Genomic DNA, 15,314 nt, shown 5'->3' on the forward strand with positions numbered 1-15,314 from the left:
TCACAGATGTCAGAAATCCTCAACCATGTAATCTCACTGAGAACTGGTGACGCCACAGGTAACTGGTGACATCCCGGGTGACGTCACCAGCTGTTCACTAAGAACTGGTGACGTCACAGATGACGTCACCAGTTCTCACTAACAGAGGTTGTAAATAGAAGCCATAACTGCTGTCAGCGTACATCCACAATCCCACAGAGGACATGTGGAAATACCCCAGCGGTCAGTGGGGGCCTCCGCACGAGCCCCAAGCTCGTGTCTCGGAGGCTTCGCCATTGCCCGTCTGTGGAGGCAGCTAGCTTGACGTTCCCCTCGGCCCGGCGCCGAGCCAAGCCAGCTGTCCAGGAGGCCACTAGCCCCTCTCGGCCCGGTACCGAGCTAAGCTAGTGGCCATGGGAGGCAGCTAGCCTGACCCCCCTACCACCCCACCACCCCCGGCCCTACGCGGCGTCGGGGATTGTGAGGCGGCGGGGGGGCTAAACTAGCTGCCGTGGGAGGGAGTGATAACCTGTGACGTCACCAGCTCTCAGTGAGATCACATGTGGCTGACGAATTGTGACATCATCTGTAATGGATGATTTTACTTATTGGCTAGTTTTAGATGATTTTAAACAAAAAGGTTATTCTGTTATGATATTTCATATAGTAGTAGTAAGGTCAAATAAGTTCAACGGTCAACAGTGTTAAGATATTTAGAATTTGTTTTAATTTAATTAGTGAAAATAAACTTTTTAGGTACTACACATTTATTGTGTAAAGCGTGTTTTAATCATCTCCAGTGTGGATATCTGAAATATTTGGGATGATGAAACAAGAACCAATGATCCATCTTTATTTCCACCAAGCTTGCAGGCAAATTTTCATACCAAAAACTTTTCTTATGAAAATAAGTTTTTCTTTTATCCCAATGCTACTTTGTTTCTTGTCTTTCTCAGGTTGGATATGCATGTCTGACAGTAATACCAGAGAGAGTAAAGCAGTAGCACTTTTTCTCTTACCACTTGTCCATGTTTTTAGTGATTTAGTCGCCCTCTGGTGGCTACAGGGAGGTAGGCTCTCACTAAAGTAAAGGCACAATCCAACAGACTCATTAATTCTACAGAGAGGTAGATTGAACGTTGTGAGGAAGAAGACAAATAAACCAGTCACTTGATTTTAGCCAATTTATTGAGCACAATTTTTTTGAGGTACACTGTGTGGTTGCACATGGAGAAAGTGGGGGGTGAGTTTGGAATAACAACCACACTGAACAATGATAAAACATTCTGGTGGTTTAAACTTCGACTAAATGGGTACCTCAAAAATTAACAATATTCAATTTTATTCCAAATGAACTGATCTAAACATGCCAATGAAACTCCAAGTAGAAAAAAAAACAACTTTTTTTTTGTCTTTCCGATACATGTATAACATACAGTACAGGCTGTTTTAGACTTAGCACCAGATAAATGAAATAACCTATTTTAAAGTATAGGCACTTTGAACTGCTCTATGAAATCTGGCGGTTGATTTTTCTATTTTTTCCTTTTTGTTTGATTGATTGATTTAAAGAGAAGAACCACCATAGCTCCCCTCATCCAGACAGAAAAAAGTGAAACCCGTCCAACAAAATCAGAGTGAAAACGACATGTGTGGTGTGAAGTGTGATGAGGTAATGATGAGATGGGCTCTCGCTCTATCTGTCCAAATTAACCTGAGGTACACAAACATTACAAAGAAGCAGCAAGAATATGATAGAGTATAAAGATACAAATGAAACAATAAAAGAATAAAACATGCTAATCAAAAAGATCTGCAAACACAAGTACTTCCAGTCCCGCACCAAACTGTGTTACGTTCCCTCCAGTACACATACACAAGAAAAGCAGACTTACATATACAAAATTCATAATATAGCAGCACACAAGTGACTCACAATAAGGCATCTTTGTGTAAGACTAGAAAAGAAAGCAAAATAGCAGCAAGAAAATGTGTATAATCTATTTTTCTCACTTTGGAATTATGTCTCACAAATTATACACAAAACCTTTAAAAGCATAAACATATTGTCTCTTTAAAGCAACAATTTTGGCTTTTGCACAACAGAACATGCATGAATACAATTTAGAAACTATTTCTGTTCTAAAATGTAATGAGGATTTGTCGCATTTCTGTTCTTGGGGAAATTGGTTATATACAAAATTTCACACAATGTAAACCCCTTCCTACCCATGTCTTTAATGGAGAGAAGTCCTATAAATGGCAGTTTCAAATTTCAGTTCAGAGAGCAGTTTACATAAAAAACAGCTAAACATTTTGGACACAGTATGTGTGTATCTCTTATTGGAAGGTTTTGGCTATGACTTAAAAAAATTCAAGTAAATAAAAGCATTGAATCAAAAAAAAAAAAAAAGAAAAAAAAAATCTAAGTCTACATGTGACTTGGCTTTCCGTAGTTTTCTATACTATTATACTATAACACCAATTATCCTACATCTACTCACCTGTCAAGGCGTAGATTTCAAGACGTGTGTTACCCCATGGGAATCCAGCCCAGAAAAAAATCAAATAACTTAAAAGAAAAACCTAAATAAAAACAAAAAAATGACCCTAACAACCCACTGAACTCTCCTCAACCACCATCCCCTTACCAATTTTAAGGAGTGTGTTTTTAAAAGTGCATCAATATTGTTACAAGTCGCCCTCTCTCCAAAGAGTTAAATGTTAAAATTGATAACAGGAGAAAATGCGGCACACCCAAACTGATCCTGCAGACATCATCAGGGATTTTTCCTCCTTCTGTGTGTCACTCAAGTATCGTGCAACTGCAGAAACATCATATAGCTTAAGTTAACGTCCTCACTATTTCATTCATCGATCCAGACTTCTGCCATTTTCCCCCCTCACTTTCCACATGCTTATCTTTTCCAAAAACCTCACAACAAACCCTTCAATCTTCATTCATTTCCTCTCAAACCAGTAAAACCTGACAAATCTCCTTTTTTTTTTTTTTTTTACTAGTTACATGACATCACTGCTACCTGACTGAGGCTAAAACCTCCTCTTAACTAACTACAAAACACTTCTAACATGTAGGAGCGACACCAAAATCGGAACAATTAAATGTAGCCTCGCTGAATTCAAATACACATACACACATGTCCTGTTAACATACTAGTCTGTGGATTTCAAAAACTTAATAACTGACCTTGTCTACAGTTTGAACCTTTCAGACATTAGCCACTGCTCCAGACCTCGAACCCTGCCCCCTCCCTCATGTCCTTCCTCTGTGAGCAGGCCCAGCCCACTCCTGGCCAGCACTTTTCGGCATAAATAGTAAGCAGTGCTACAGGTGCACACAGTATGATAGGAAGAGAGAGCAGCTAGCTACAGTAGCGCTCCTCTGGCTGGATATCAGCTTCGTTTAAATGCCATGTACTGTATTATCAGCATTTCAATCACTACTATATGGATTTTCAGACGAGGAAAACCCCAATAAAACTGTTAATTGATAACTGTCTGCTAATGATAAAAGAGTAACATAACTAAATGCTAGCTAAATATACATTATTTATAATATTTATTTTTGCTAGGTTTTATCAAAAGAAATATGTATATTTCATATAATTATGCTATTTTTTCAAGTAAGAAAATATATTCAGATTTCCATTCTGGGAAACCTAAGGCACTATCAAGTTTTCAAGAATTTACCTTTTTTTTTTTCTTTAAATAGCTTGTTTGGTTACATGTGGCCCGTACAAAAAGGTGAAAATACACCCAGCCAGGTATAAACGGGGCAAGAAGGAGAAAAACTAGAAATTTCTTAATCTCTAAAAGTTCATAGATTGTCACACCATCGCTCATGCAGTGACTTGACGCAGATACTGGCAGCGCATTCCCCCTCGCTCACTAGTTCATTGGTAGACAGGCATGAGCGGTGTGTGAGTCAGGTGGCGATGGGAGTTCATAAGTTGACATCACGTACATCTGTGGGGGTGCTGGACTGGTCTTGCTGCTCCCTCGCTTTGTTGCCTGCTCTGACCCCAGTCTCCTGCCGGTACTGCTGGCCCTGCTGCAGGCTGGTGGCCAGCACACGCTCGATTTGCTCCTGGCACGCCCTCAAACAATCCTGGAACAAAAAGGGTCAGACGTTGTTACACATGCACACTTCCATTACACCTCTGTCAGTGTGTAAATCCTTGTATGAGACGCCAGCCATATACAGACACCAACCAAACAACCCTGTGGAAATTTTTTTTTACCAACTTTGTATGCATTCATCTGTCCTCCCACATGACATGCATGGTATCCTTCTTTTCCAACACAAACTCAGCTACAAGTCTGACTTTTCATTTTGATAATCACTCAAAATATTATTATAGAAGAGTTGAAGGTTGTAAAATATGTTGTTTCGCTATTTATACACAAAAACACTGCAGAAAAATGTAAGCAATAAAACTATAATACAGTCAATCTGTATCTAAAATGATTTCATCGCAACTTCTTTTCCTTCAAAGTCTATGTGTATGCCTGTAAATCACTGACAATATTAATAACTCAAAGTTTTACATTGTGTTTTAAAAGAATGTTATGGTCCATGGACATTAGAATGAGATATTGCGTGACAGCCCCACCATCAGCTGGTTTTCTCAGCTGGTCTCTACATGATATACAAATGTTACTCTAGTTATAGCTAGTTTAATTTGTACACCTGTATGCAGACACTAGCGTGCAAAAATCTGGCATTTTTCTTGGCACATCTGACATCTGAGTTGTTTAACAGCTTTGGTCACATGCATGGCATACCAGCAGGGAATTATGTTTTTTGCTGTAGGTGGTCCTGTCTGCATCCGGACCAGAACAATGGGTACCAGTACACTCCGATACCAACAACACAGAGCTGCGAGCGGCACGGTGGGCACAGGAGTCCTCTCTGACACGAGACCTGTGCATGTCTGAGGTATGAGTGAAAGGGGCAAGGGAGGGATTGGAGGGTCCTAAAGAGCCCTGTGGTCTATCAGGGGACAGATAAGCAGATCTGAAACTCCGGACTCCCTTTCTCTACCCCCCCCTGCCCCCCGCCTCTTGGGGTTTACAGCACGGTCAGTCCCATGTGGAGACCTAGAGGAAATGGCTTTGACCTACTGCACCCTGACCCTCTGAGTTTGGGTGTAAAACAGAATATAGGACAGTGGGACCGGATGTTTTTGGACAAGTTCTCTTGTGAAAGGGGATCTTCTCTCTGTCTCTGTCCCCTCTGCAGGTCTGTGTTGAAGATGTGGGAGGTCTGCCTCACTGAGCCGGCTGCAGGAATCTTAAAGAATGCACGAGGCTCGCAAAGAGGCCAGCATTCCTTTGAAATGTACGGATAATTGGAACCTGATGGGCTGCAGTCGGGGCGCCTGTTGTGACGGCTGGGTTTGCGGGGCACTCGTCGCTGTGGCAACGTAACCACAAGCGAAGAGGCAACCGTGTTGTTCCTGTGGCCGTTCTGGATTTCTAGGCTTCTGAACTGGTCCTCTGGTGTCACAAGATACTGTGACAATGAAATCACACACTGGGATAAATTTGGTATATGTAGTTTTGTTTTTTTGTGTGTGGGTGATTCAATTCACTCCAATTGTATTTATAACACAGCACCTCTATATAGTACAGGGTTCATTCACAATTCAAAATGCTTATTATTGCACACTGATGCAAATGCACATAAACTCATTTGGATGGAGTGTGCAGTTTATGACGTATATAATACATTAAAGTCTATGGCCCATTCCTTCCCACTGTATTTATAACCTAAATTTTCAAAATGCTCAATTAACTGATCAATTCCATTTTGATGACATTTATAGTTTATGAATTGTTATGAGATTATATAATGTATTAAAATCTAGCCATTGACTCCCATTGTATTTATAACACAGCACCTGAACAGTACAAATTTTCAACGTACTAAAATGTGCGTAAACTAATTTTTATGATGGCATTTACAGTTTGTGAGTTTTATGCGGTAATGCATTCAAGCCTACGTATTTTAAAGCTGCATTCACTTCCACTGTGTCCACAGTATAACTCAGCCATTCCATTAAAGTCAATGACTGTTTGTAGATTAATCATCATCATCAAGTCCAAAAGTGTCTGTCTGCAGGTATGAGGACAGCTTGGATAACTTTCTATTTCTTCATTGGCATTTACTGGAAAAGACACTCCTTCACTTCATTACGAACATATTCCTCCACCAGGAGGGGCACACAGCTTAAGTGGGAGCCATGCAAAGAAATTGCATGTGTCCTACCACAAGAATGTGGGCTCTGAGTTTTAAGAAGACATTCCCTCTGCCGCTGCTCTTTATAGCAGCAGTCTGGCTCCCCAGACAAGAGCCAAAAGCTCGCTCTCCCTCTCTCTCCATGAAAAGTAAATAGCTTCAATCTGCCACTACTGAAGTCATCGCTGTTGTTTACTAAAGGGCCTTTTATGCTGCTGTCGTGAGATTTTGCAATGATTATTATTAACAACGCATTGTTGTGCAGCACTAAAACTATTGAGCAATTACTCCTGGCAGGTATAAATCTCCTCCACCGCAGTACTCACCACCTCTGTGTTGGTGATCTTGGCCAGCAGGTCTGTCAGGTTGTCTCGACTCAGCCTCTGGTCGGTGTGGTCCAGCTGTAGGCCACATACAGCAGCTCCCATGCTGCCCGTGGCGATCATGGAAGGAGGGTTCATGGCAAGGCGGTCATCTGGCAAGGAAAGAGGAAAGAGTATTAATGTTCAATTAGTCAAGCAGCAGCTTCAGGCCATAGTGACACACTGAAATCACATTTGTAACTGTGACACGAAGGGCCGTAACACTTAAATCAGCCCAGAGGAAGTATGAGAGATGCATGAGAGGTGCAAACATCTGAATCATCCAGAGCTCCACAGCTGAACCTGACTTTCCCACAGTCTGAATTTCAACAGACAAGGCTGCACGGCTGAACCTGTGTGGTTTCCTTCATAGAAACTACGGCCGTGATTAGAAAAGCAGAGTAGGAAGCCTCCTACTCGCTGAGAAATGAGTTCCAGGAACGACTCCCTCCAGTCCATATCCAAGTCGAAAAGACTTAAGCGAGAACAGGCCTGGATGGAGGAGGCAGCCATGAAATGAACGACGAAGACCATCAACAAAAGTACTGAGCTGAAGCTGCTTTCAACAGCTCATGATTTCAGCTCTCGCCCTGACAGTCATTTTCATTTTATGGGAAACCCTGGGGTCGTTTCTCCTCCGAAATGACCCTCTAAGTTCACAGTTTCCTCTTGAACACAAAGCTGCTGAGAGAAATCATTACAGAAGAACTGAGAGACTCTTGAGCTAAAAGAAGGGATGTGATTGATCCCGTTGCTATGGATGATATCATGTTTCATGACCTCACTACGTCTACAGTAAATGTTTAACAGGTGACCGATCCGTGTCAGTGAGTACAAAATGAAATCAAAATCACTGCAGTGAGGGTGAGGAACAAATGGATATATACACAGAGCTATATAGATGGGTAGCTAGATAAACTGATTGAGGCTAACTGCAACGACCTTGTTGGTGGGCGAGTTGCATTGTGGGTAATATAGACACTACATTAGAAAAAGAATGCATGAAGTAAAAAAGACGATGTGTCTGGTTCTGCTGCATCAGTTTTTATACTTTTAGTTTGAGATGTCCATTGTGACTCTCGGAAAATGTTATACAATGTTAAATTGTTGGCGAATTCTTAATAACTTCCCCACACAACAAAAGGCTTTTAGAAGTTTTAGTTATTGCTGTATTTACTCTGAAACTGACGTGAGAAGCAACATATCCTGCAGCAGCTGACTGACTGTGACCGGGTCTACCTCTGCCTTCTCTCAGACTTATGAGTTACTTTTGGTGCTAAATTGCTTTGTGATTTACTTAAAAAGGAAAAAACTTAGAACTGACACACCCCTTATTTTTAGGAGTTTCTCTTAACCCTCCTAAGTTTGGAGCTACTTTTAGCATTAACATTTTTTGTGAAAACAAGCCCCTGGTGATTTTTCCACAATTACAACACAAAGGCTTCTTCCGGTCTCAGTACATGCACATAACGAACACTGATCTCAAAAGGCAGGAATTGGCATACACAGTTGTTAACTGTTGCACAAGTCCGACCCGGCACACAGTCGCAGCCGAGTGCAAACCAGTCCTGGTGGCCTGATAGCTTTGATTAAACCCTGGAGAGCTGCCTGCTTCACTACGCCCATCTTCTCCTCCAGGGACCAGCTGTCCATAGGAGGAGCTCCTCCATCATAAGAATAACATCTCAACTCCATATAAAACTCCAAACATTTACATTACTGCAGAACCACAGCAGGCCTCCTTTTTTTCCACTGTGGCTGCTTTGTGCTTGGATATAACTAGCTGCTTATGAATAGCAGGCGACCACTGAAACACACCCAAATATAAAAAAAAAACAAAAAACGTGTGACACTAAAACTGTGCTAAACAGGGCATGAAACTCATTGAAGGAGCCTATGGTTCCAATAACTAGCTCTAGTAAACAAGTGCTTATTGGCCAGATCTGACTTCACTGGCATTTGTGAGGAATTTCATTGCACTAAAGTGACCTCCTTTGTTTTATTTCCGTCATTGAATTAGCGGAATGGATGCAGCAGATGAAAGGCAGCCTTGTGACAGAGGAGTGCTGTACATTATGTGTATTAGGTGATCCTGCAGTCGTGTTTCTGTCCAGGATATGAAAATATTAGAGGGATTCCTGGTATAGACAAAGGAATGCCATGAAAATTCACCTAGGAAGAGGCCTAAGGGGACATCTGAGTTTGCGCTTCTCCAGAGCCTCCAGAGTTTATTCTGGACATGAGGCCAGGATGGGAGGAGGAAGGAAGATCACTGGATCGCTGCCCTGACTTTTTAAACCTGGAAGCTTCTCTGTCAACAAACAATACAGGCAGAGCGGCGCAGAATTTCAGCTGCACCCGAGTCATACATCAAACTGTGTGTGTTTGTGTGTGTGTTTGCTGGAGTAAAAATTATAGTATGATACAATCACTGCCATTACCATGTACATAGCTAATCTAAACACAGCACTGATAGGATTTTTCTCAGGCACTTAGCCGAGAAACATGGAAATGACCACTCTGAGCAGCTTTTTGCAGCTGGTCCTCTGTTGAGAAAACCCCTACTACAGACTGCGGAGAGACTAGAAAGTGGATAAGGCAGCCAGAGGAGTATGCTGAGAGAAGAAAGAGGTCACAGATGACTCACGATGGGAGAATGTTTGTGTGTGTGGGAATATTCTGGTGGATGTGGGAATAACAAGGCAGCGAAGTGAATGTGCGAGTGAGCAAGCACACGAGGCACACGAAATGATCCGCAGCTGTGTTACCTGTGGCACAGAGGGCGATGAATGTCAGCGTGTGTTTGCGGACCATCGCCAGTTTGTCTTTGGGAAGGGGCAGCCTGCGTATGATGTGCTCTATAAAATCATTGGGAATGACAGAGGCCATGTTCCACTTCAATTTCCCCAGCACCACCAGCTCCCAGTCCTAAAAGACACAGAAAAAAGATGATCAGTTCAAATTCAGTTTCTTGGCACAATCCCCTCAGTCAGAGGGTTAAATGGCGTGGTGCCATGCCTCCATTGACCGTGAAAAAGATCACAGTCCATCCCCATTCCCAGAGGAAATGGCTCTGTAAGAAGAGTAACATTTCTTCACTTTATCTCTCCTCGCTGTATCTTATTATCTGCGTGCCTTTCTCATTCCTCGCATCCTTTGTGTTCATATCGCCGGCATGTGACAAGCTTTGCCCTGCTTAGAGGCCCAGCCAATGAGACAGCTAGCCCCTTCCTTCCTGTCACAAGCCTCAAACAGCTAGCATGAGTTTGCACTGCACAAGCAGCAGCACAAAGCTGACTCTTCATACAGTCAGTCTTTGCACCAGCAGAAAAAGATGCACACATTTAATGATTTAATTTCCTGTGTGTTGAGTCAGTCTTCACAACTTGCCATCAAAAATCAGTTTACTCAAGTTTTAATGTTCTCCTCTCTGGCTTTCAGTATTTCAAATGAGTAATAGAAAGAACAAGGGTACAACTTAAGTATCTCTATAAAAATCTAATCAAGACTTCACTATATAAAATGTGTGACTCTACACATGTAATGGTTTGTGAAAGTGTTTTAAGATTTAGAAACATGCACCGATACTTTGAAAATGTCTGCTCACGTTTGTGAACATCAAAATCATGTAGCACTGAAAAACGTTGGAAAAAAGCAGAGACACATTCAGCTGTCATTAATATCATCACCACTAATACAATGTACTCCCCCACAGCCTCATGAGTGGCTGCCCCGGGATTTCCATAAATCTCACTCTGCTAATTTAACAAATGAGATTTTCCTCAGACCTCCACAAATAAAGACGGACTTGGAGACACTCTCACAAATCTTAGTAGACATCTTTCCAAACCTTCACAATACTTTGTAGTGAATATTTAAATCTGGGTTTCACAAAACAAATTTCAGCAGCTTTTCCTGACTTTCTCATCTTGGTCCCCAATGAAATAATTGTCTGTCAGCGTCCCCAATGACGGCATCAATTGTCACCTTGTAGTATGAAAACTGTTATGTCTGGGGCGTTATTTCATTAAGAGTGCAGATTCACTGTGTTACCCATGAGGAATCGTCTATGAGATGACAGCATCTTGAGAGAAGACTTATCCTTGCGTTTCTTTACTTTACCAAGTACATTCAGTTGCCAGTTTATTAGAAACACCCAGCTAAAACTAATGCAGTTTTGTTGAAACTGTTGATTGAACTGTATGGTCATTTTAGAGATTGCGGTTTGTGGTACTGTTGAACTGTACTGCATTACACTGACAGGTGTTTCTATTATTTTGTCCAGCCTATTTATATCAATAAACCAGATGTCCACTGGAAGTACAAGCAACTAAAGTGGGAGACTGAACAACATGTGACGGATTCTTTTAAAGAACTGTGATGAATAAATGCTGATGATTTCAACTTCTCACTTCCTCTACAGAGATGCATCGCCTAAAAAAGCAAATGTAGTATACACCGAAACCCCAATGCCATCAGGGACGGCCCCCACCCTTGTCGCCATACGCTATCTGAAATGTCAGTCGTCATTCACATTAATGTGGGTTCCCAGTACATAACCTGCTGCACACATGCTTGCATTTAACCTATTTATCCCCTGAGGAGACTGTTGACTGTGAGATGAGCGGGGCGGAGGTTTGCTGTCGGTGCGCTCACTTCCTGGACAGCTGCCCCGACACACACAATCACACACACACAACCACCCCTCCACCCCCTTAAACTTCTCTCTTCCAGCTGAAGCACCAGCAGCAGCAAAGTGTTCATTACAAGGAAGAACTGCAACATCTTTCCCTGGCGCTCGCCGCGTCCTCTGTGCATCCTGTGAGGATATCCAGGAATCTGGAGTCTTACGACAATATGGAGCATCAAATGGGACGAATGTCATTTCCCTCAACAGCTGCAGGCAACACAGGAGGATGTATAGAGAGCATGTGGACCTGTTTGGTTGAAATAAGAAACAGGTCCATCCTTTAAACTGACAAATGGTCAAGAGCTGAAACAAATCTATTGAGTGGTCGTCTGACAGAAATTCAATTTGCAAATATTTTGATATGAGATTAACTGGTTATGGCATTTTAAAACATAAATGCTGAGCATTACCTCATCCAAGGTTATCAACAGGGAGGATATGCTGCTTTTCTTTAGGGCTGCAACTAAATATTTTCTCTATTTATCATTTTGTCTTTAAAACAGAGAGAGAGAAACAGGGGGAAATGACTATTATTTTTTTTATGTGTCATTTGTCCTCATCAAACTGCCAGTTTTGTCCAACCAAGAGTCCAAAGATATTCAGTTTAAAATCTTCACATCTGAGAGCCTGAAACCACAGAAGTTTTGACTGTAAAGATTCATTTTCTGTCAATCCACTATTCGATCCAGCTCTACTTTTCTTCGTCTTAGCTATGTGATAGTAAGTGGAATATCTAAGAGGCTGAATCATGGAAAATTTGAACATAAAACAGTGAATTCAATCTGCTTATAAGGACTGTGTGATACGGTAGAAAGCTCCAGAACAAGCTTGTATGTGGACCTCGGGTGGAAACTTAATATCCTGAGCTGCTGTCACCTTCGGCTTTCCAGAACTTGTGATGGGCATTTTTCACAATTTTCTGACATTTCATAGAACAAATGATTAATGCATTAATCCAGACTATAAATGGCACATTAATCGATTATGTAAATAATAGTTACTTGCAGCCATCCCTTTGTTTCCTGGTAGATACATCAATCACTGGTCTTTAAGTTTGTTCAATAAGCTGCATATTGGTAAAAAAAAAAGAAAGAAAGAAAGAAAAAGAATCAGAAGTATTGACGTGAACCTCATAAAGAGATATACTGCTCTTATTAACCCTTATATAAATGTGGGGAGGTGAGAGGAAAGTGCATTTTGACTGTATTTACATTACAAATCCTTTAATATCTATTGGAAAAACAGAGCTAGTCCATTTATTTTAGGATAAATCCAGAAACTATGCTGCATAACTGGCACTAGATGGCATCACATGCCTCTCCAGTCCACATGGATCCAAAGAGAGGATGTGGCTGTATTGTGCACAGCTCCACTTATAAGGAAAATGGGATACTTCCTGTGAAACAAATTAAGCTATTAGCATTATAAAATCATCCCAAAATGTGACACTGCATTTTTATGCCCCCATGGAGGAATGAATGAATGGGGCTTTTGAAAGTCCAGTTCTTACCAGCAGTTCTCGTGGTGTGATGGAGTTGTCTGTGTACATGCAAAGTTTTTCCGCTGATAGTGGCCTGCTGTCCTTTAACTTGGAGGCCAGGAACATGCACACAGCTCCCAGAAGCTGCAAATAACTCTTTCTAGTGGGCATCACTGCTAAAAATCTGTCCAAATAATTAATGGCTAAAGGAAAGATGTCTTCGTTACATTTCTCCTCTTCACACACCTAGAAAGAGACAGAAATATAACAAAAAAATGAAATATTAGATTGTATTTAATAGTGGAATTAATAAAGGAAAAAACTAAAAGAAAACCAGATTATTTATACATGCTTTAAAGCAGAGGAGCAGCTAAATGTGGGGGTGGGTCTGCTTACAGCACTGTGATTTTTCCATGCTTGTGTTGTCTTTGGGTTAAAGGTTAAATCACTAATTTTAACATCTCTTTAGTCAGTCATAAGCTGCAAAGTCAGGACGAGGCAGAAACAAATTACTTCAATAGGAAGTCCTTCAGCAACCCCCCCACCCCTCCCCTCGCCTCCTCTTCCTTGTTGGGGCTTGTCGTCTTTAAAAAATATTATAAAAATAAAATAAATCATCTGGGAGCTTTACAAACTGTGCACAATGTCCACGAGTTGCGTTAAAATCGTTCCCAACTAATACAAACACGAAGCGTTAGCTAACACGACGTGGTTTTTATCTTCAAAAATGAAAGTGTTTTTTCTGCATTCACGTTGCCTGCCTTGCCTTGAGTCACTTTTAAAAATTAATAATAATTACAGTGAAGGAAAAATGTCGGGTTTTCGATTATGTTAATTAAGCCCAACTCCTCATCTGTCGCCTGAGCTAGCTAATTGGCAAAAGGCACCAACTTTGTAGCAGTTAACCAATGTAAATATCTAGCTAGGCTATTTCTTTGAAGCTTAATTTTCTTCGTGGTGGAATTTCCGACTCTCCCACGCCTTTGGTGAGTCATTGTCATCCAATTGTCAAATAGGTTAACATCCATGACAACTCTCTATGAACTAAAATACCTCGTTTATGTGCCAAAATTAGCTTAAAACGTGCGTGTCAACATGCAAAAACAAAAATTAGCTAAAGCATCAATGCATGAAATACCCACAAACCTCGTGCATCCAGCCTGCAACGATTCGTCTCATATAAGGCTGAATATCCTTCTGGACCCTCTGGAAGTATGAGCATTGAGGTAAAAAACTGTCCTCAATTGTTAATAAACTTTGCAACACTCTGTCATCATAAAGGATGTTTGGGTCAGGCTGGGCTTTCACGGTAATGTCCGACTCCAGGCAATAAAGCTCCATGACTCGCCCCCCTGCTTCCCCCCCACTTCGTTTTTTTTTTTTAAAACTAAATAATAAAAATAAAAATAATAAATAATGTCACAATATTATCGACAGCGGACAGGAGGAGGAGAAGTGCCCAGGACGAAGCATGAAGCTGAGACTGCTGGGTTTGCTCCAGTCCTGCTGCCTCTGGGTTTACTTCTTCCTCTGCTCTGCTCGGCGTCCAACCGGCCACACCGAAGAACAGAACATCCGGTACGGCCTTCAAAGTAAAAGCTGCGGTGTAGAATAAACCCCCACTCTTAAGCTGCATCTCTTCCAGGAACCATTTGCTTGGCTTTCTGCCTTGCTATTTAGCCTTTATCTGCCTTCCTTTAACATCTACCGCATCTCCTCTCTTACAATAGCCTACTTTGAAAGAGGCAGACACAGCGACCACTGACGTAGGCCTCATCTGCTCCCCAACTGGTTTTAGACTACAACCCACTTTTATGGAGCCTTTAGATCAGTGTGCATGAAATATAGGCTAAGAGCAAACAATGGACATAGCAATTACATTGTTTTGAGAGCTTTTTTGGTGGTTGCTGATTCCAGAAATTAAGAAACCCAGAAAGAAACTATAGAGCAATGAAATTACAATCCAAGCAATAAACATACAGTGCAGTACTGTCTCAAGGACATGGTGATGTGTTTAGTTGCAGCAAAGTCAGCTTACTGTATATTTTGGTTGACCTATCTGTATATACTGTATATAAGAATAAAATTTCATTTACCTTAACAACATACACCAGAATAACATATTATGACTAAATGATATTTTGTATTTGTCTGTGTAGTAGAAATATATTATAGTATATAATGTAATAAAACAGTGGAACATATTAATATAAGATAAAAAAAATATATGGTGAAATGTACTAATATTGTATGACATGATATAAAGTATAATACATACTACAGAATATAAAATACAACATAGTATAGTATACTATAGTATAATATAATATTAAGTACTAAATATAGTAATATAATATACAATAAATATTATGTATATTAGATGCAGCAGCAGCAATGTTATAAGTATCATCATCATCATCATTACAAAAGATAGATAGCCATTATGAAAAGTACACTACATACCAAACTGATTACGTTACTTTGACTTTTATTTTAGTTTATTCATATGTGATTTATATTTACATTAGAATTACATGATAG

The 15,314-nt window shown here is 40.8% G+C and overlaps 1 protein-coding gene across 1 annotated transcript; it reads right to left on the reverse strand.

The window, feature by feature from the left end:
* Positions 1-1,149: 1,149 nt before the first annotated feature.
* LOC130163682 (G1/S-specific cyclin-D2-like) lies at positions 1,150-14,345 on the reverse strand. The gene is made up of 5 exons (XM_056368021.1): positions 13,920-14,345; positions 12,804-13,019; positions 9,372-9,531; positions 6,568-6,716; positions 1,150-4,108 (listed from the first exon to the last, which is right to left on the reverse strand). The coding sequence occupies exons 1-5, from the start codon at positions 14,112-14,114 to the stop codon at positions 3,944-3,946; spliced, it is 885 nt and encodes a 294-aa protein (XP_056223996.1). The 5' UTR covers positions 14,115-14,345; the 3' UTR covers positions 1,150-3,943.
* Between the last annotated feature and the right edge of the window lie 969 nt (positions 14,346-15,314).

This window comes from Seriola aureovittata, chromosome 22 (genome assembly GCF_021018895.1).
Source record: "Seriola aureovittata isolate HTS-2021-v1 ecotype China chromosome 22, ASM2101889v1, whole genome shotgun sequence".
NCBI lineage: Eukaryota > Metazoa > Chordata > Actinopteri > Carangiformes > Carangidae > Seriola > Seriola aureovittata.